This window comes from Epinephelus fuscoguttatus, linkage group LG14 (genome assembly GCF_011397635.1).
Source record: "Epinephelus fuscoguttatus linkage group LG14, E.fuscoguttatus.final_Chr_v1".
NCBI classification, from domain to species: domain Eukaryota; kingdom Metazoa; phylum Chordata; class Actinopteri; order Perciformes; family Serranidae; genus Epinephelus; species Epinephelus fuscoguttatus.
The window spans coordinates 19,178,473-19,201,147 of NC_064765.1; the positions used below are offsets into that span (position 1 = coordinate 19,178,473).

Consider the following 22,675-nt stretch of genomic DNA (forward strand, 5'->3'; position numbering starts at 1 on the left):
TGATATTTCCTGTCTTTTATTTTTTAATTTCAATCATAAAATGTCTCCGTGTAGGCTGCTCTGTTCTTGCCTTTGTGATAAAGTATTTTAATATCTTTTGTGTTATTTCTGTACATACCCTTATATAGCTGTTGTTAAGTCAGGGAAGTCTCTGAAGGACCAAAGTGACAAGGAGGAGGATTTATTCCCTCCAGTTTAATCATGATGCGAGGGAGACAAGTGTACAGACAGAGGAGGTGAGAAAGGGTGACTCACACAACCTGATGAATTTCAAATTTAACCAATAACCCACTTGGTGTGAAATAGTCCTCCAAAGTCAAGGCTACCCTGTCCTTTATGAGAGATGATAACCTGGACTGAAGGTTAAAATGAGTTCTTGCTTCTTCCATATGTACCAAAAGTTTATTTTGACAGACCAAACATTTAGCCCATGTCTATGATCTGATGTTTTAACCCTTATTGTAAGTGATGCAGCCGTGCTTTACTCTTATTGAATCTTTATTTAGTTTGCATTCATGAGAGTGCATGATAAGTCAGCTAGGTGAGTAAACATTGATATACTTGGTAGTCAGCACTGGGACCTTTTTTTGGACTTTGTTGGAAATGATGGGGCCCGGGCTCTTAGGAGTGGACTGTATGGACTAGCATGGTCTGAGGTCTCGAAATACATCTCCATATAGGTTAATGTGCTCAATATGCTAACTGTCTCTTCAACCTACCTGATTACCCCTGAGAACTGTGATGCTGTGAATCTTAACTCTATTATTTATTTTTATTTTATATATAAATATATATGTATATATATTATTTTATGCAATTACGTTCACTCACAGAAAATGCCACGGAAATGGCAAGGCTAGCTGTTTCTCCCAGTTTAAAGTCTTTACGCTAAGCTAAACTAAGCTAACTAGCTGTAGCTTCATATTTATTGTAAAGACATTACAGTGGTAATGGTCTTCTTCATTCTTTTAACTCAAGGTCTACTTACTAGATTTATTACTAGATTTACTAGATGTATTTAGATAATGGTTGGTCCATCACTTTGGTAAAAAACCTCTGTAGCAGCTAGCTAGCTAGCTAGTAAGTAGGCTAATGTTAGCATGTTAAACATCAGCATGTTAGCATTGTCATTGTAAGAATGTTAGCATGCTGACATTAGCCCAAAGCTCTGGTGTGACTACAGCCTCACATGGCTGCTAACAACTGTACACTCACAGATAGACAATAATACATCAAAACATATCTTGTACAGATTACAAATACTTGCTGATCAAATGTTTGAAAACAAAATACAAAATTCTGGTATGAGAAAAGGCATTTAATTAAATAAACGTAATTTAAAAAGACAAAAATACTCTGTAGGGACTGACATTATATCACATTTTACGCCTTTAGCCTCATAGGGGTCTGACTTTAAGCTCTCTGCATCAAAAAGATGAACTCACCACTCACCATTTCCTTGTCTCAGAGTCAGTGTATTTTTAGTGAAATGCCTGAAAATGCCTGTGGTTAACACGTTTTGTTCTACCACATTAAATGCATCAGCAAATACCCCACTCATGAACTCTGAAGACAGTTTCAGGGTGCCCAGTAGTTGACCTGGTTGAGCAAGTACCCCATATACAAAGGCTGTTTTCTTGCTGCAGCGGTTGCAGGCCTGCAGCTTCGACACCAAACCACAGTCCTTTGCTGCATGTCATCCCCCCCCTTCAAATTGTATCTGTACCATCAGATAAAAGCAAAAAGCCCCAAAAAACATCTTTAAAAAAGGCAGTTGCTAACAGTGGCTAAATCAGACAACACATCAACACGTCAAGTCGCACCAAACAAGGCTTTGCAGTCTTGTTATGGTCGTGACTTTTGGTCATGCAACCAGTGTAGTTCGTTTATGGCCAAATGTTAGTTTACTTCTGGTGATTGCATTTAGGCTTCAGTGATCACAGAAAAGATGATCTTGCTGAACAATTTTAAACAATTGTTTAAACAACCACGTTGGTTTGATACAGAGCTTATTTTCTGCAGTAATCCAAAAGCCAATGCAAAAATCCCATAGGTTTTGACAAGGGAAACAGTGCGAAACTAGCCTCCATGTTGGCCAGTCATCAGGATATCAGGAGTGCATGCTGAGTGCTTTGTGTCAGTCACTGTCATGATCAGTCGAGCTACCTGAGTTCATATTTGTCATACCCATGTTTCCTGTTTTATTTTTAAACTCTACCTTGATTAAAGTGAGTTTCTTCCCTTCTCTCTTCTCTTCATTCATCAAAATGAGGGAGTAGGGGGAGAGTTCAGTCCGCACAGTTACTGATCACCCGTCTACTGACCTGAGCCTGATTAAAGATCCTGACCTTTTATCTGAGTCTGTGAGTCTGCTTTGTGAGTCCTTCTCCAGTTTGTGCTTGACAGCCACAGCTACGAGCGCTAACAGGGTCAACAGCCAGTTGACAACCAGTTCTTTCAGTGAGTTTAATCAACTGTAGTCCCTTGGCAACATCAAAATCAATCAAATAATACCAGGTTTTTAGCCCCTCTCTCAAACTCAACTTTGCCCTCCTCCATTTAAGAGCAACACACATGAACTGCTTAGTGATTTGTATTCTAATAAAAAAAAAACACAAGATTTTAATCTACACACTGACAGATTAGATTGTAGTGATTCATGCAGAGTTGTGATGTTCAGATGGTGAAGCTTTATGGTGCAACGCTGTTGTTCTAGCACATTTCTTTAAACGTCAGTGAGTGTATTGGCTGGAAAGATGAGTCTAGATGGGGTGGGTGGTGTTGAGGAGGTTTTGTTTTCTGTGATAGTGGTCTTCACAAAACCACAGTTTATGACTAGTTTGTGACTAGCCGCTGCTTGTGGTTAGAACTTCCATTTAAGGTGCCGTGCAGGCGAGTTGTGCAGCCCTCCACCTCTTGTATAAAAGGTGTGTCACCAGATGCACAGACACTTGAGATCACTGCTATCTGCCAGCATGGAAAAGTCTTCATTCCTCCTTGTGTGCATTCTGGTGGCATGTTCAGGTGTGCTGATAATGTCTTGATTGTTTATTTATTGTGTTATTTATCATGTTAACTGTTCTTCAGCATTTTTTTTGTTTCGCATCTTCACAGTCTGGACAGTTGACGGGAAGAGACTCAAGGTCACCATTGACGATCAGGAGCAGCTGGACATGGAAATCTCAGTGATGGCTGACAAGGAAGTCTCTTTGAAGGACGGCGAGGAAGTCTCTGTGAAAGCTGGAAAGGTAATATGGCTGCTTCAAACACTGCTAGTCCAGCATTCATCTTCAAATATCAGATGACAGAACATTAGATGATCAGCAAAGGGTCACTTGCATCTTTGCTGTGTCTCTGTAGACTATGCAACCTGAGGTTGCACTTCCTTTTGAAGGTTTTGTAACCACTGTTCATATGGTGGTTAAGTTTACACACATTAGTCAACTATAACTGACCACACTATTTATATATTTTGCAGGTGTCAGCCAAACATCTATCTAAGTAGTATTTTATTGTCTCTCTTGTACGACATACACTTTGGAGATAATTGGATCTTTAAGTGCGTACCAAAATGTCTATGAATTTCAGTCAGATTATGCAAACTGCAGATATTCTATTTCATCTCTTGGAGGTAAAAATGCACAGTGGTTCCAGCAGCATTACACCTATGTGTGTAACCCTAAGCTTGGCTTTAGCTTGACACCGATCTAATCTTAAATCCTGACTTTATGTCCAATCTCAGCCTAAACCCAACCTGAATTAACTGTCTGCATGGTGATGTGGTCGGCAAGTGTAGTTTGGTAGAAGAAAATTCCTACGTGAAATTGCTCACAACAAGGTCTGTGGATTATCTGGGTCATTAATTCTGGAAAGAAATATTGCTGTTGCATTTTTCAGATGGTAATCTATTTATTTACTGATGCTTGACGAGCACCATCTAGTTCCATTATATTAGAAAGAAGGCAGACATCTTTGCAACTCCCACCTAAACATTCCATATTGATAAATAGCACTACAGTTAAGAGGTAAAATATGTATTTGATATTTTGTCCCATCAAAAGCACCTGTGACTCATATTATTTTATATTTAATCATTGGATTGTTAACACTGATGCAACAATGTGTAAGTAGCATTTTACTGCTGTAGCTGCTCAAAGTGGAGCCATATTTAACTACTTTACATGCACATATAGTGGTTCTCAAACTCGGTGCAGCCACTTCAGAGATCACAAGATAAATCTGAGAGGTAGTGAAGTGGTTAATGGGGGTTGGAAAGAAATAATCTGTTGTTTAGGAGTTCATTTTTATGAAAAGGGTAACACTTTACTTAAACCTCCTATTCAGCCTTTATAGCAATATAGACATTTACAACATACTATAATGTAGCTGTAAGCAGATATAAGGGCATTTTTAGGTGTCACAAGGAAATATTTTGTATGACAACTATGTTATATCATGTTATATTGTATTATGTTGTCAGTATATTGTTAAGTAGCAATGACAAATATGTTCATTAACACTTAACAAACTTAAAAAGTTTCTAGTTTATTGTTTATTTAACATTCTTTATCATGTCAAGTATTAATTTCATGATACATCTCTTCACACAGCTTCCCGGTGTGTGCTGGGCGTGCAAGTGGGCTTTGAACAAGGTGAAGAAAGCTATCGGACCCAACGCCACTGCAGAGGTAAATGAAAATGTTTAAAAGGCTGACAGATTGCCGGTGCATTGTGGGAAAGACTGGTAACAATCATAACAATTACACTCTTACAGAAACTGACAACAAAGCTGAAATCCATCTGCGACCAAATTGGCCTCTTGAAAGCTCTGTGCCGCAAGTTTGTGAAGACGCACCTCGCAGAGTTAATCGAGGAGCTCACCACCACTGATGATGTGAGAACCATTTGTGTCAACACCGGAGCCTGCAAGTGAGTCACCAGCCCGCCACTTTAGCATTCGACTAACAACATACCCAGAAATATTGAATCTTTACAAAGTCCTTCAACAATATTCATTATTCTATGGAAACAGTTAAGAGACGAAAGTATTTGAATTGAATGGAAACTGCACTTGTGCCTTTAGTTAAGCTATGGCGTGTCAAAGGTGGCACACACACCCAAGGTTGCTGACCCCTGCTGTTGTGTGTGGTACTGTTTTATGGTACATACTTATCCCCATACAAATAAATATAAAACAAATGAATATACACACTAATTAAATTGTAATTAGGGTCCGGGCAGCTAAGCTGCCAGGACACTATTGTAATCCTAGGTATTCTTTTTCTTTCTTCTTTCTTCTTCCGTGGAAATCATACTTCCTATGGGTGAAAACTCACCAAACTTTGCACAAAGGTCCAGTCTCATGCCAGATATCCTCAGCTGTAAACTCAAGCCAATAGTCCTGATGGTGGTGCTACAGCAAGTGTCTAAAGTTCAAAACTTTGAAAATTCATAACAAATCAACCATACGTGCTACAACTTCACAACTTTCATCAAACTGTAGCCCCAATACTGAAGAAACTTTTGTACATGTAAACATATTAAAAATTATGAAGTTCATCACTCTGTTTGTTTCAAAAACTGTAAAACTTCTTAAACCTATCTCCTCCCATAATTTTTGCAAGTGTCTCAATTGACACCAAACTTGCTACAGAGCATCTTCAGACTGTCCTACAAAAACTACGTTTCTCAGATTTTTGATTTATCAAAAATTGAGCCTACAGTGCATCAAAATGTTTGACTATAAACAGTACTGTAAACATATACATGCAAATTCTTGCTAAATAAATCTTCAATGTTCATGAAAAAAAGACAAAATTCTAGAGTCATGGTAGATGATGTGTGGCAAATTTCAGAATTTTTTGGAGTCAATGTAAAAATGGCAATTTTAAACATCAGTTTTTCACTTATGGAGCAAATCAATCATTGTTACAAATAAATTACCAACATCTCCATGCTGTCTAGATGCAATATGTGTATTTTCAGATTTTTGTCTTAATAACTGAATTTTTTACAGTGGTTTGAAATCTGCCTTTCCATACACGGATGGCTGCTTTCCTACACAACAGTGAATGGCTTACTCAATTTGTGAAGCCACTGTTGAGTTGCTACTTGCCAATTAGCTCAGAGCGGTAGATGACCATCTTAGGTTCCAGAGGTTGCGGGTTCAAGCCTCAACAGGTGCAGAATCCACATTGTAATGTAATCATCTTCTTGTGCTCCAGCTTATTGCTTAAAATTGCCTGAGCGTGACTGATCACTGTGCAGCATCTTCAAGTCTTTTTTCTGCTAGAAAATCTGCCTTCTCATGCCTGAAAATAAACCAAACTTTGCACAAAGATCCAGTGTCAATACTTCAGCATGAAACCATCTGAGGCTTCTCACTTTGCACATAGCTCACCTAGTTAAACATCAGTTTTTCACTTATGAAGCAAATCAATCATTGTTACAAACAAATTACCAACATCTCTATGCTGTCTAGATGCAATATGTGTATTTTCAGATTTTTGTTTCGATAACTGAATTTTTTACAGTGGTTTGAAATCTGCTTTTCCATGCATGGACGGCTGCTAAACCTGCACGTCTGGCTTAGTCAGTTTGTGAAGCTACACATGAATTGTCACTGACTAATTAGCTCAGTGAGATAGAAATTGATTCTTAGTCTCAGAGGTTGTGAGTTCAAGCCTCAGCTGATGCAAAAGGCAGATTGTGTTGCTAAATTCCTAAATGTCTTCCAATTCTTCTGCTTGTTGCTCAGAATTGCCTAAAAATGCCTGCACCTGACCCATCGCTGCACAGCAGCTATAATTATTTTAATCTTTTCCTGTTTCTCTGATGTGCTCTCTTCAGGCCAAAGGAGTTGGACCTGCTGGATTATCCACACGACGAGGATTCAGAGATTGAAGTGATTGAATATGTCCGAGATCGTATGCGTGCACAATAATCACGCTTATAATCACGCTGCAACCAGTTTGCTTGTGGCAGTGACGTACTGACCAACAACTCTGTGCATTACAATATGTGATAAAGGATTTCTTACAGCTTCTTTCTGTCACTGCTTTTACTTTGTGTTGCACTTTATGCCTGTAATGTTATTTTCTATTTTTGCGTCTGCACACAATGATATCAATAAAGGTTTGCATTTCAAATGTTATGAGTATTCTTTGTTGGTCTAGGTTAGAATTGCATCTGCAGCCTTAAACCCTTTTAAAATCTCATAACTTCAACTTAGGTACAAACAAACAAAAGATAAAACGCTCTTAGTCCATGAGAACAAGCTTTAACAGTCAGACAGTGACAGTGTACAGCTATATTTCATGTTCAGAGTGACTGAAACAAAATTAACATGACTACAAAGTGGGCTCCTGCCAGCGCAAAACCACAAATGAAACTGTTGTGGTTTTTGTGGCGAAGCTTCTCAGAAAATTTTGTTGATTTTTAAACTTGAATTCCTCTTTTATAAACAACAGTAACTGCGCAAAGGCATTTAGTGCTTCAACAGAAATAGACTGCATTTTATTTTATTAGCAAATTAAAAAAATAACAGTGGTGAATTTAAATTGCACCTTGTGGCATACGGAGAGTGTCTACATATACATACATGTTGCTTTTAAGTATAGACAGTTGGCAAAAAAAAAGACCAACCCTTCAACCACTGTTCTAATTTTCCTTTAACAGGATGTTGTTGTGGGCTGTTAGTACCCTGTTCTCACCAAAGCAACGACAAGACAGAAGTGTTACTTGCAGTTTTGTGTGAAACAGGTCACACGGGCTGGAAGACATGTAAGAATGGCTCACTGCAGAATAGAGTACACCGATGGCGACGTTAAACCCTTTAAGATATAAAGGCTTTTAATCTTTATTGCTCAGATTCAGATATGTGACTGAAAAGACTGAGGTGTTGCATAAGACATGGCCATTGGTCGTCCACTCAGATTGACACATCTCAACGACTAGAGCTCTGTACATTCATTCTCCAGGGGATGAATCTTGACCACTTTGCTGATCCTCTTGACTTTTCATGGTCAAAATTTCACCTTATCTCATTCTTCAATTATTTAAGCCCACCCAAAAAAATCACTTGGGAGGTTGGTGTTCACTTCCCATATGAATGTAGCGTCAAACCATGATGTTTATGTTGATGTCCCAGCGTTGGTTGCGGCATCCTGGAATGTCAACAGCAGACGCAGGAGGACACCTATCGTGTAACATGTAGATGTAAAAGGCCACAGACAACGCGGCACCAATGTGTATTCAATGTTGTCAGATAAATAAGTAAAAAGTTTTGCTCTACAGGATTTATAAAACTACAAAGAAAAAATGCACATTGAAAGACCAAATGAGTTTCTTTAATTGTTTTTTCCCCCCTTAAACATCAAATCATACAGTTCAGTGAATGCATGATGACAAACACTCTTAACATACAGTCACAGACTTTCACTAATGCACACACATAAATAAAGACGTACAAAATACATGAAACATATAAGCTATTTACACACACTGTCCGTAGACATCATGTCACTGCGTCTGCATTTCTGTGCAGTTTGCTCTTTTTGAAGATTTGAGTGTGCAGAAAGTTCTCTGTTAATGATTTCATATGGCTCAAAGTTTAGTGTCTCTGATGAACAACCTGCCATCATCTCCACAGCACATTTCATTTTTCCCCTCTTCATGAGGAGGCCGCAGTAGAGAGCAGGCACCTGCTGTTTCGGTCAATGAAGCGCCCATGTGACCGACCGGCTTCCCAGCTCTGCTTTAGGGCCTGACGGTCCAGCTTGTTGAGTCCCTGAGAGCAAAGACGGAGATCCTTGACCAGCTCTGACAAACCGTCCAGACCTGCACTGTCCCAGGGGCCAGACACCGCACAACCTGTGGAGGACGCAACCAGAAGCTTGTTTTATCTGTTTTTGGCTCAACGTTGTATTGGTCATGATAAAAGGTTATAATAACACCTCCTTGCCATAACCTTCTCACATAATCAATCTACCGTTTGTTTTTCACAGTAATTAGTAGCTAGCTCCTAAAATGTTCAGGCAGAGGGTATTTGCTGTAGCTGTGGTTGAGGGTGATAGGCTGTCAGCAAATGGTTTGTTGGACACAGGAAAACAGAGATCTGTGTGGGTACATGAGACCCTAAGAAAGAGGGTGGGTCATGGGGAGTACCACCAGTTGGTCCAGGAGCTTCTCCTCCATGATGGCCATTTACAGGCATATTTTAGGATGACTCAGAGGCAGTTTGACAAAAGTTGGGCTGTATAGCTCTGGGTGTCCAGCAACCACTACCACCAGTTTCTCCTCCATTGTTTACCAACTATAAACTTGTTGTCGTGACCACCACAGAAGACCCGCCTCTCAAATCATCTCATTGGACAAAAAAGATGATGTAAAAAGAGATGACGTGAGGCGCTTTTTTTTTGCTGAGTTGAAGTTCTTCCAATTTGAGGAGTTCAGAGCGCTCCGACAAAAACGCCAGGTGCCTAGAGCGCAGCAACCTCGAGGTTCGGTGCAATGCACAAACCGCAAGCAAAGAGCTTCCTTGTCATTAAAAACAATAACAAAAAGGAGCTTTAGTTTAAAGCAAATCACACTAAAAATATTTTTCACATTTACTATAATAGTAATATGCCACCAGAGGCAAAGAAGATGATTGCTAGAAAGCAAACGTAAACAATGCAGGTTTTAGATTCTAACCCCCAAAAAATGAGTCTATAAATGTTTCACGTAGAAGACAACACATTCAGCACATTTATTCAGCCTCAAACACAAGGTGTGTTTTGTTGAGAAATGGGGACTGTGCACCAAACACAACAGGCTACCTGTAACTTCAGTTCAACTTCACACACACACATACCTTGGAGGTTTAGAAGGGTCAAAGGTCGACAAGCCTCTCTGAGAGAGATCAGGATGCTGTGAAGTCCCGCTGAGGTGACAGATGGATTACCCGACAGGTTCAGATTGACCAGAGTGGGACATGAAGGCAGGCTCCTAAGGAGAAATCAAAAAGTTTAAACAGACACAGAGAACTGCAGAAGCAAACACAGGATGACAGATTGGACAACAAAAATCTTTTTGCGTCTCTCTCTTGTATCTGAATTCTGAACACATTCACAGACCTTTGGCTTCGAAGACATCATTACCCCTTAATCATTATATGGAGACTGTTATAATCATGATTAAATGTATGCATGTTCTCACCTGGCCAAGGTGGCTACACTGCTGTCCGTCAACCCGTTTGCTGCCAGACTCAGGTGGGTCAGTGAGCAGTCGTCCTGTGCCGAAAGACAAAATGTTTTAATTTGTCTGCACTGTAATGAGAGGTACAGTAGGACATGATTTATGTGTGTGTACCTGCGACAGGATTTTGGTGAGGTGTTCCAGTGCTGGGTAATCAGCTGGACCCCTGCGGACAGCAGACAGGTCCAGGTGTGTGAGGCAGTGGAGAGGCAGAGTCTTCAGCACCAACTCAAAGCCAGTGGAGCCCAGTGCATTGTGGGACATACACACTGATTTCAGGTGGCCCGATCCTGAAAGATCGCAAGGGTATTTAGCTATAAATAATCTTTTTTTTTTGCAAGCTGAAAAGATTCTGTTGGATCCTGATATGAAATAACATCATCGTTTGTCTCCATTTTATTCTTATTAAAAACATGATTTAAAAACATTTTATTGGTTCTGCTCAGCTTTAATTTAAAACCTATGAAAGCAAACACAACTTCAGAGTGTCAGAGACTCACCTATCAGAGCGCTGGCGAGCATCAGTCGATGCTGCTGCAGGAAGCGAGCGGTGAGGCCACATGCCTGCAGAGACAGCTTGGCTAACAGAGGGCAGCAGGACAGCAGGCAGGACAGCGACTCGGACACGCTATCACCCAGCTGGTTCATACTGAGGTCAAGCTCCTCCAGGCACTGTGAGAGGAAAATGACCACAAACAGTAATGTGCATGAGAGAGATGTCTTGATTAAATTCGATTGATATTAAACCGGTGACGTGTCAGTCTCAGACGTGATGGAAAAGCAGTCACTGCGGTTTGTGACACAGGGTGGGGGAGGGGGGGGGGGTGCAATTTCAGTGGTTCACACTTGGTTGACGGGACTTGACTTTAACAAACTGTAACATGTACGCTGCAGTGTGGGGGGAAAAAAGCCTTTTCTTTAGCGTATGGAAATCAAAACTGAAATTCAAAGTACCACCACAGCAAGACCATTTATACCACTAGTAGACACTACGTTCAGACTGCAGGCAAAACCAGCCAAAATCTGATCTGTTTTGCTCATGTGTGACTCAGATCTGTGTCAACAGCACAATCATATGGAATGTGATCTTGTCAATTCTGACTGGGGGGAAAAAGACGGTCCTAAATGAGATACAGGTCTGATTTTTTGCGATGTGACCTCAGTCTGAGCAGTCATATTGGAATTCATGCGGCTTTCGTCACCATTCTGCTCTGGTGGGAGTCATGCTGTGAACACTATCCCACCACTCGCGGCTCAGACTATGCATCCACACACTCGTCTGCGCAGCAGTAGCAGCCATTACGCCACACAAAGCCGTATTTAAAACGTTGGCTTCTCCTCACAGTCTTTCTCAACCTCGTTATCATCTGCTTGTGAATTTGCCAGCTTCAACTGCACATCAGCTTATAAACTAAACTGTGAACTGACTTCAGCAGCCTCCATGTTTTCTTACATACATCAGTGTGTTGCGTGTGACATGTCCAATCCATGACAGGTATGGGACCAAACTATCTTTAAAAGAAAACCGTGATGACAGCAGGAGAACTAAAAACACTCTTTACCGGAAACGCAGGATGACTCTGTGCCTTTAAAGCATTCACGGCCTTCTCCAGCCCCTCCCCTGTGATGCTATTGGCAGAAAGGTCCAGCAGCCGAAGCCGAGGCATGGTGACTGTTGTGGCGACCAGCTCGGGCAGAAGGTTGTCATGGAGACGGTTGCCGGAAATACGCAGCTCAGTGAGGCTGGCCTGCAGTTTCAGGGCACGAAGGAGCGGGTTGAGGGAGGAGGGCGCCAAGCCGAGGCCGCACACCGACATGGAGGAGCTCCCATCCTGCACCTCGCACAGCCGGGTGACACGCTTGTTCTCATCTGCAGGGCGACAAAAAGATGCTCCAGGATGGGTTATAGAAATGTGTGTGTGTCTGTGTTTGTGTGTGTTTGTCTGTGTGTGTTGCTCACCCACTGCCAGGCTGTCACAGGCCTTCTTGTAGCGCTCAGGGAGAGGAGGGAGATCCCAGGAGCAAACTTCAGCGAGAACCTGCAACACATTGCACTAGCGTTAGGTGATGCATGCACACATTGCTTTAATCAAGCACCGGATCTAACAAACCACAAACCACCCAAACCAGCACAGCTGTCAGAGCCCTGTGTGTGCAGGCAAGTTTCTATAAGCTATTAATAACTTATATTTATATAACTTTACCTGTGAATTAAAAAAATAAACAAAGAAAAATGACAACGTACCATCTTAATTCTGTCCTGATAAGAAAAGGTAAAAGTAATCCTAATAACACACTGTTCTTTACACCCGTCCTCACCTCTTCATTAGTGTGCAGAACAGCCAGCAGCAGGTCCTGCGGGGACAGAAGAGCACCTTCCTTCTGCAGCGAGAGGCGCGGCAGGAGGCCACATTTCTGGTAGTAACGCTGAGCAGCTTGCTCGCACAGCCATGACACAGTGCAGGAGTCGGCCTCACTGGAACAGAGGAATGTGGATATGGACAACTGTAAAACCAACGTGGAATCCCTAACATGTACAGAACCAGCATAATAGTGGTGTCATTCACTACTAGTTACACATATATAAACCTTTGTGGAACTGGGATGAGGAAAACATCTTCCTGAACTCTGACCCTCATTCTGATTGGTGGAGGCAGTGATGTGGGCATTGGAGCAGCCAAAGTTTGAGCTGGAGCCTGAAATAAAATCACAAATTAAGAAAAATAAATACAAGCAAAACACAATGGCTCCTTTAATAACATGATTAATAATAATACTCTATTTACAGAGTGTAATGAGTTTGCAGTATTCTTTTGTGACAAGGTTCAGACCATTAAAAATGCCATCAATTCCACAACACCAATAACAACCCTGCAGCCACCTAGACACTTAGAGCTGACTCATTTTGCACCTGTAACTGACAAAACTGTCCAAGAGATCATCACCAGTCTGAGTTCGTCTACATGCTGCCTCGATGTGTTACCCACTAGATTTCTAAAGTCTGTGCTGAGCAGTTTGTTACCACCACTCGCTCACATAGTTAACATGTCACTACAATCTGGAACATTCCCAAAGGCCTTGAAAACTGCGGTCATAAAGCCTCTCCTAAAGAAGAGCAGTCTTGATGCCACAGTACTGAACAACTACTGGCCCATTTCAAATCTGCCGCTTTTAGGCAAAGTCCTTGAGAAAGTTGTTTACCAACAGCTTACTGACTTTCTCCTAAAGAGCAACTCCTTTGATGTTTTCCAGTCAGGTTTTAGACCCCATCACAGCACTGAGACTGCTCTTATTAAGGTGACAAATGACATCCGCCTCAACACTGACGCAGGCAAAGTCTCAGTTTTAGTCCTGCTAGATCTGAGTGCTGCTTTTGACACTGTCGATCATGAGATGCTTTCACAGAGACTAGAGGACTGGGTGGGCATCTCTGGCACTGCCCTAAATTGGTTGAATTCCTATCTAGAAGACAGGAAGTACTTTGTTGAAATTGGTAACTGTGTCTCAGACCACATGGCCTTGACCTGTGGGGTGCCCCAAGGGTCAATCCTGGGACCCCTTCTGTTCAATCTCTACATGCTACCTTTAGGCCAGTTAATACAAAGTAATAATGTGTCCTACCACAATTATGCAGACACTCAGATCTATGTCTCACTGACAGCAGGTGAATATGGACCAGTGGATTCACTCTGTCACTGCATCCAACAGGTCAGTGTGTGGATGCAAAACAACCTTCTCCAGCTAAATTCAGACAAGACTGAAGTCATCGTATTTGGTCCACTGAAACAAAGAGAAAGTGTCAGCAGTCACCTCCAGTCTCTCTCTCTAAAACCTACAAATCAGGTTAGAAATCTCGGGGTAATAATGGACTCAGACTTGAACTTTAACAGCCACATCAAATCAATAACATCAGCAGCTTTTTACCATCTAAAAAACATTGCCAAAATCAAAGGTATAGTGTCTAAGCCTGACTTGGAGAGACTTATCCATGCATTTGTCTCTAGTAGGTTAGACTACTGTAACCTGCTCACTGGCCTCTCCAAACAGGCCGTAAGACAGTTGCAGTACATCCAGAATGCTGCTGCTCGGGTCCTGACCAAAACCAGGAATCTGAGCACATTAGTCCTGTGCTCAGGTCTCTACACTGGCTTCCTGTGGCTCAGAGAATAGACTTTAAAGCAGCTCTGCTTGTGTACAAGTCTCTCCACGGCCTAGCACCAAAGTCCATCTCTGACATGTTAGTGCCATATGAACCATCTCGGACTCTGAGGACCTCAGGGACTGGCCTCCTGCTGGTGCCCAGAGTCAGGACTAAACATGGGGAATCAGGATTCCAGTTTTATGCAGCTAAAATCTGGAACAGTCTTTCTGAAGATGTGAGACAGGCCTCTACTCTGACAATGTTCAAATCTAGGCTCAAAACAGCTCTGTGCATTTCACTGTGCATATGACTGAAAGGATCTTATCTTATCTGCACTCTTCTCTTTTAAAGTTCATTTTATAATGATTATTTATGTTTTTATTTTGTATTGTGATTTTAATGCATTTTCTTGTTCTGTAAAGCACTTTGAATTACTTTGTGTACGAATTGTGCTCTACAAATAAACTTGCCTTGCCTTGCCTTACAGAGTCCTTTTCATAGAAGAGATATAGCTCAAAGTGCTTTACAATAAAAAATAAAAATGCGACGCATTAAGAAGGGCAAAGAAACAATAAAATTAGACAATAAAAAGACAGTAGATGTTACAAAATATATAAGTGAAAGTAAAAAAGAGACAAGTGAGAATAATCAAAATAAATTAAAATATTAGTTAAAAAAATAAATAAAATAATATTTTAAAAAATAATAATGAAATAAATCATAATAAAATAAATAAAAATATATAAATATACAAAAATAAAATAAGGTAATAAGGTATAAATATAGGTTTTCAGTCGTCATTTAGACATGTACACAGAGTCTCTTACAGCTCTTGGCAGGATATTCCATAACTCTGGAGTGTAGTTAAAAAAAGCTCTACTGTCTATTTTTTTTAATATACTTTTATTAATCCCCCTGAGGGGGGATTCAATTTTTTGACACACAGGTCCGAAAGACACACACATGCACAAACAGGACCTATACATGCACAAAGTGGAGAGATGTTAGAGTGAGGGGGCTGCCCTTGGTCAGGCGCCCTGAGTGGTTGGGGGGGGGGGGGTTTGGTGCCTTGCTCAAGGGCACCTTGGCAGTGCCCAGGAGGTGAACTGGCACCTCTCCAGCCACCAGTCCACGTTCCATGTTTGGTCCGGACGGGGACTCAAACAGGCGACCCTCCGGTTCCCAACCCAAGTCCCTATGGACTGAGTTACTGCTGCTCTTGTGCATATAAGCGTGTGTATTTAAGGAACGAGCAGTAATAGATCTGAGAGTTTGTAAAGGATTATAGAGTCTGCAGTGCACGACAGTCCTGAAGCATTAAGTGCTTTATGAACAAGAAGACGACTTATAGTCTAATCTAAAATAAACTGGGAATCAATGGAGTGTAACTAAACCTCTGGTAATATGCTCTCTCTTCCTTGTTATGTTCAAGGTCTAACAGCATAGTTCTGAATGAGATGAAATCTTTTAACGGACTTTAAAGGAGAACTTCACCAAATCCTGAAATGAAATCAAGGCTAAGATGTGCAAATGCTGAAACTGAAACTGTGCAGCGTGACCTCATGCGAAGTTAAGATGTAAACTATAGTCAGTTTAGATCTAAAGGTAAAGCTACGATACAATACAATACGATACGATATGATAGTTTGTTGTCACCATAGGGAAATTTGTCTTGGACTCGGGAGATGCAAAAGTAACCCCTAAGCATCAAGCGACATTATTTAAAATCCAGGTTTGGGTTTTAACTGCACCGTCAGATTCCCACACCCGCTGACATACTGTACCTGACAACACTCCAGAACAGCCTCTGAAAATCCTCTGATCCACCCCAAACACCTGAAAGCTGACTTTCTTCAATCTGCGGCCGTGTCTTAAAATGGCGCTACCATTGGATCATCCCTCTCTTATTCACCAGCACATTCATCACTGTCTGAAGTTAATCAGGAATAAAGACATACGCCTGACAAATGATGTTCCACTTATGGCCCCTAGTGATGCTGAAACATTAATAACTGTCACTGAATAAGTGATGTGAAATCTCTTTTTGAACTTGAAATGAGTCATTTTAGAGGTACATTACCTCACGTGTATTGTTCCTAGATTTGACTACATCTTTAACTCATCAGAAATCTTTTCTCACCTGCATGTGTATTTGTGGGGGTGGTGGCGTCTCGGGCCTCATGTCGTCATTGTCTGTTACCGTGGGGCTGTGTGACCTGTTCACCTCTCGCCTGCCAAGCCGCACCATCCCGGGCATCTGAGTCATTTTGACCTGCTGAGGCCTCTGAGAGCCGTTCTTTCTCTGAGAGAGACTCCTGCTGGAGGAGTAAGGAGCTGCAGATCCTGAAAGAGAAGAGGAACATGATGAAGGTAAACTAAGCAAAGAAATGTGGAGTAAAATAAAGTAAGACATAAAAGTTGTTTTATTACCTCTGTAGGCATCAGAGGTTAGATGTCTGCTTTGATTTCTTGCTGCTGAAGCAGAGGCCATGTCCTCCCCTCTCATTTCGTCCTGCTCCACCCGAAGCCTCCTCTTCTTCTTCGGCTGGAATTCCCCCAAATCATCCTCCAGCCACTCGTCAGCCAGATACTCCTCCTCGGGAATGAGGGCTGATTTGCTGCTGGATGAAACAGCTGGCGTGCTGGAGTACTGAGACTGCGACAGACGACTTTTGGCGCTGCCCAAGCCTCGAATGGCACTGTGGTACTCCTCGCGTTCAAAGACAGACGGCGCGGGAGGCTCCCTGACGCTTTCTCGACACGAGCTGGGGATCGGGTTGGCTTCCTTGTTTGCGGGGACTTCCTTTTGACTGGGGGCTGCTGGGATGTTGTGTCTGGGGCGTACGGCACGGAGAGGACTGATGGGACAGTCAGAGTCGCTGTCATCTGAGGAGCTGCTGTTATTCTACGGAATACATATACATGCAAATCACGTACTGTAATTATAGATCTGAACAACACAGCTTCAGTGGCAGAATGACAATGAGTCTAAAGCCTTTACAAGAAGAAATGATGTAATATCAAGCATTTTTATCTACATACTCCACTAAGAAGCACTTGGCAGACATTACCCCATACAGAACAGCCGCCTCTGTCCCCCTGGCTCTGTGCCGCTGTGTTGAGCCGTTGCCCTGCCACCGTTTTGGGCTGGCAGGTGCTGCATTCACCTCTGGGTTCCTCTTGGTCCAGAGCCAGTCTTGGCTGGAGGAACAGCCCCCTCCAGAGGACGACAGCGGCTCAGAGTTCTCAGCATCAAACAGCTGGCTGTCCTGCAGGGCATCGAAAGGCTTGGCTGGGGCTGGAGCGGCGGGCACTGTGTTAGACAGAGATAAGTGGAGGGAAAAAAACGGTGTCTGAAAGGATGTTTAAAAGGCGAGCCGAGGCTAAACTGTTGTGTTGATGATGTAAAGGCCTCACCTCCCCCTGCAAGCGCCTTCCTCAGCAGCCTCTCTGTAGCCATGCACTCTTGCTTGGTGTCCTGGTCCAACTCTTTGCTGTACGTCCTCTGCCACTGACGGAGGGTGTCCATGGCAGTGTCACCCTGACAGAGAATGATGAAAGCATGAGACATAGATGCAAACATTAAACCCATTTGGATGGATTTAGTTGCCTGGGGGATGTAGGGTGATTTCAGTATTATCAGTCGTTGATTCTAGCCCATCTGGAGTTAATATGTCTTCGTGTTTTCACTCCTAAAAACAGCCTCATCAGTGTTCAGAAAGATAGATTGAAGTAGTTTGCACTGTCTGAAGAACCAGCTCCTGTAATTTACCAAAATGCCACACACACACCTTGGAGTTGCGCTGAGTGACAGAAGCCCCTCGCTCCACCAGGAGTCTTGCGACTTTCAAATTGCCACAGGCGAGGGCGTCGTGGAGAGGAGTCACTCCCTCGCATAAGGGACCGCCAGGATCATTAATGTTAGCACCGTGCTCCAGCAGCAAAGCCACAATGTCTGCATGACAGAGAGAGTTTGGAAAAGGTTTTTTAGTTTCATGAAACTACTTTTAAACAAGGTTATAAACAGTCAATCCTAACTTAGTTACCATAGTGACCGTGGTTGCAGGCCTCATGAAGAGGAGTCCAGCCACAATAGTCTCTGGGGTTCACCGGGTGACCCTGACATGAAGACAAGCAGCACATTGTTGAGTATCAAACCATCCAGGTTGTGTTTAACAAGAATTACCAGTCTTGTTTTTCTCACCTGTTCCACCAGATACTGCGTCTGCCTCAGGTTTCCGTCTATACACGCTCTGTGCAGAGACGTCTCGCCCTTCTCGTTCCTCTTGTTCCACTAAAGCAGGAAAACGCATACAAATAGAGCAGAGTGTAAAAAACTGGAGATGAAAGACACGGGATACAAAGACGAGAGCGACGACTGGTACATGACTCACCCTTCCTGCCTTCCTCCTTCCTGACACCATCTTGTCATAACCCTCCAAATCATCATCTAGATATGAAAAGTCAAATGAGACAAACATGATGTAACGTAAGGAGATATTAGGATCTATTTGTGTAGAGATGTCAGTGGGGCAGAAAGGGAGTTCTACCTGAGTCTGAGAGAACGACGTCACTGTCATCCAGAGGTTCACTGTTCTCCATCTCCTCCTCTTCATCCTCCTCACCATCGCTCCCATCTGGATTCCAGCCCTCGGCAGCACACAGCTCCTGCAGCCTCGCCTCGGTGTCATCAGCCTTTGATGAGCCGAGACGTCGCTGGGACGCCAGCCAGAGCCTCAGCACACGTTTCTGGAGAAGGCAAAGTGAGCGTTCATACACTGTTGTTAGACCCTTCCAAGACAAAGTATTATTCTTTCACATAGTAGATGGATTTGCAGATGAAAATGAATCAACCTTTTGAATCAAGTTTAATGTTTTTTGTTATGCAACTTTCAGCTGCTCCTTCCAGCTCACCTGTAGTCTGGTCTGCCCAGACTTCTGAGCGCAGTGCGAGGCTCTCGTGTAGCTGCTCTCTATGTCCTCGAAGACACAGCCGCTCTCCTCCTGAGCTGCTGCGATGTTGAGCCAAGTGCTACACTCCTGACAGACACATATGAGTAATTATTTGTGACTTGGTCCCAACATGATTTACCTACATCCATAAAACCCAGATAATATCACTTGGCCATTTAAAAAGAGAGCACTGTTGGGTGAAGATGTGTGTCATGTATACCTCAGTAGAGCTGCCCTGTCGTAGAGCCAGCTCCTGTCTGTAGTGCTCCACCGCCTTGCTGTGCTGTCTCAGGTCTGTGTAGGTCGCAGCCAGGGACACGTGGATGACAGCCAGCTCCCTGGCAGGCTTTCCCAACGCCTCAGCACCCCTTAGCTGCATTACATCAACAACAAGGCTAAATCAATTACCTTAGGTGTATGAACTGAAATATAAGAGGAGTTAGAAGGCAGTGAATATTGGATGATCAATATATATCTTACCTGAGCTTGATATGCATCCAGAGCTTTGCTGTAGCAGCCAACCTTACAGTACAGGTCCCCCAGCTGCTCTGACAGCCCCACAGCCTGATGGGAGCTTTTGCCCTTATCCTCCCCCAACTCTTCCTCCAATTTACAGCCCTGGTCGGCTGTGAAATTCAAACAAATCACGCCGTCAACTCAGCTACCTCAGTGAAAACAAAAGTCATTTTAATTAAACGCAGACTGAGTGGATAAAAAAAAGTCTCTGTCACCATATTTGAAAACTTTCTTCACGGCCTGCCTGTCCAGTGGCTGCTGGGAACCCAGCAAGAGAGCTTTTTTCAGAGATCGTCTAGCTGCCACGAAATCACCCAGAGTCAGCTGCACCTGTGGATAAATGTGACAGAGATGAACAAATTACAAAACCTACAGCCACAGTAACAGAAAATGGGTACACTGGTTGAATGCAATTGGGCTATTTTTGCTGTAGCTTTTTAAAGAATGAGTTTATACCTTGCCAATGCAGTGAAAGCACTCGCTCTCACTAAACTTGTCTTTGATCTTCCTCGCGCACTCTTTGGCCTGTTCAAGGCAGCGCACGGCATTAGACTGCTGACCATGACGGAAGTAGATGTTGCCCAGGTTAAAGTTTGCACGGTAGAGATCCTCAAGCAGCTGACTCTTCCTGTACAGGATTAGAATGAAGAAAGCATGATTAGCAACACTTAATGGTAATCTTTTTATGTACAAAACACACTTGAAGTTAGTACACTCACTCTCAGTAAAGAGTAAGACAACAGGACACCTTTCTGACAATGTCCCTATCTTCCCACCTGAGTTTTTAAATCAACATGAAGTTAAGGAGGATGTTCTTACTCTGCAATAAAGACACTTCGCCTGATAAACTCGCTGCAACGTTTGGGCTCCCCCAGATGATCACAGACCAGACCAAGATTGAGGAAGAGACGTGCCTTCATCTCACTTATCTCTCGCCCCGGCACAGTCCCTGGAAGTACGAAGAATTAAAAATGTTAGTACAAACAAGGACTACAAAAACCATAGGCACTAGTTAATTTAGCACCCATCATATAATCCCCGAAAAGCATATAGACAAACAGACCTTCTAGGCGATCATTCACAATGACCAGGCTCTTTTTGAAGGCGTCCTCTGCTTGCTGCAAACTGCTCTTTGACTGGTCGGATTCATACCGAAAGAGGTAGGTACGACCAATGGTGGCTAGCGCTCTTTGCTCCTCAGCGTGATCTCTGACAGAGCGGGCCAGGTCCAGGTGACAGCGCTGGTGCTGAAGAAGAAAAATACATGTTACGCTCTATGTTTGTATCATAAGAATTGGTTTAATGGCCACAAAGTCATTTTTGCAAGCAGTTTCAATAAAGCAGACCAATCTACTCACTTTCAAAGCAGCCTCAATGTTTCCCATCTCTGCATAGCACTCTCCTATCTTACGATTGGCCACGGCTCGTCCAATCACGTCGTTCAGCACCTCAGAGAGAGACAGTTCCTGCTGGTGCTCACTAATGGCAGCCTGATAATCACCTACGTGACACAAAAAGCGGGAACAAGGATGGATGAGTAAATCTAGAGCAACACTTTACATTACTGGACATCATTGGATGGGTTATTGTGACAAGTGCAGAGAGGCGGCAAGTGCATGTACACATAAGAAAGAGGGAAACAGGAATTGATTGCATATATGCAGGGATTAGGACTATTAAGGAAAGTATACGCGGGAATGGAGTGGGGGTCAGGCAAACGATTGGTGTATGGCGTTTTTGAAGGACGACTGGATTGATTAAAAGACTAGTAACCACATAATGAGAGGGGGTGAATCAATTAGGAGGCAGCAGCAGCTAAAGAAGACAGTGGTGGGTTTAATGGCTTGAAGCAATTTGACTGTATTTCCTGATCTTTGCTGGGTAACAATTTTGTGGGAAGGGAATTAAAGGCTTGTCCCATATATATGTTTGTCCCAAAACTCCAAACTCATCAGCTCTGTGTGTATATTTCACAAAATGATGAGTGACTCTGTATAACCTGCACAATCACTACTATCTATTCAGATTGAAAACTTCTGATCTGTGTCCTTGCATCTATCTGTCATGTCCTTATTCCTTTAATGTACAATATAAATGCAATCTGCACATATTCCTATGTACACACTTCTTCATTTAACAGTAAATTCAATATCATGAATATTAGGAACAGCTCACCATTTCTGGACAGCAGCTCTCCCAACTGATTGCAGATGTTTGCTTCCTCTTTGAGGTTGTTGTTGTTCTGGGCTTTGCTCTTTGCTTTCTGCAGCTCTGCAGGGTGAACACACATTATAGGCTTATATCATATCAGCTTCTAGCAAATCAAAAAAGTAAGTAAAAGCAGATCAATACTCACGTTTAATCTCCCGTGAAGAGCTCATCTTGATTCAGCACAGATGGGTAACAGCTTTGTTAGCTAACACACAGCTGGTAGTAAATGACAACGCAGCGCGCTTCACGTTAGCTTAGCGCTAGCTGGACGAAACCCAACTGACACATCGGAAACGATCGAAACAAACCACTTTTTCACCTCATTATCACTGCGACATGACTTTGCTAGTCCATGTATATCATCGCTGTCATTTATATATCCGATCGTGATCGCTATCTCATCAAAAAAGCTGCACTGTAATAATATCAGTAAGCATATTTTAGCTTTCAGCGCTCAGTCAACTTTACAATGCCGCGCCAGTACCGCGCGAGCCAATAACTTCCCTGTTCAGTGTAAGGAAGAATTTCACCCTGGTGTTAGCCTGTCAGGCACAAATCCCGCAGCGCTCGCTGGGATTAAAAGGTCATGTATCCAACTCTGCCCTTAACCCGGATCAT

General features: G+C 42.7%; 2 protein-coding genes across 2 annotated transcripts; one reads left to right on the plus strand and one right to left on the minus strand.

The window, feature by feature from the left end:
- Positions 1-2,870: 2,870 nt before the first annotated feature.
- On the plus strand, positions 2,871-7,148 carry LOC125901396 (uncharacterized). Its single transcript, XM_049597086.1, has 5 exons — positions 2,871-3,024; positions 3,115-3,248; positions 4,611-4,688; positions 4,775-4,929; positions 6,850-7,148. The coding sequence occupies exons 1-5, from the start codon at positions 2,940-2,942 to the stop codon at positions 6,941-6,943; spliced, it is 546 nt and encodes a 181-aa protein (XP_049453043.1). The 5' UTR covers positions 2,871-2,939; the 3' UTR covers positions 6,944-7,148.
- Positions 7,149-8,348: 1,200 nt separating this feature from the next.
- On the minus strand, positions 8,349-22,524 carry tonsl (tonsoku-like, DNA repair protein). Its single transcript, XM_049597029.1, has 28 exons — positions 22,203-22,524; positions 22,022-22,117; positions 21,205-21,347; positions 20,910-21,093; positions 20,666-20,795; positions 20,303-20,474; positions 20,062-20,176; positions 19,811-19,956; positions 19,551-19,703; positions 19,292-19,417; positions 18,928-19,126; positions 18,772-18,827; positions 18,582-18,671; positions 18,424-18,496; positions 18,169-18,332; positions 17,795-17,918; positions 17,449-17,690; positions 16,808-17,282; positions 16,518-16,720; positions 12,826-12,932; positions 12,556-12,712; positions 12,197-12,275; positions 11,799-12,106; positions 10,737-10,908; positions 10,351-10,526; positions 10,198-10,271; positions 9,854-9,987; positions 8,349-8,871 (listed from the first exon to the last, which is right to left on the minus strand). The coding sequence occupies exons 1-28, from the start codon at positions 22,225-22,227 to the stop codon at positions 8,672-8,674; spliced, it is 4,323 nt and encodes a 1,440-aa protein (XP_049452986.1). The 5' UTR covers positions 22,228-22,524; the 3' UTR covers positions 8,349-8,671.
- Between the last annotated feature and the right edge of the window lie 151 nt (positions 22,525-22,675).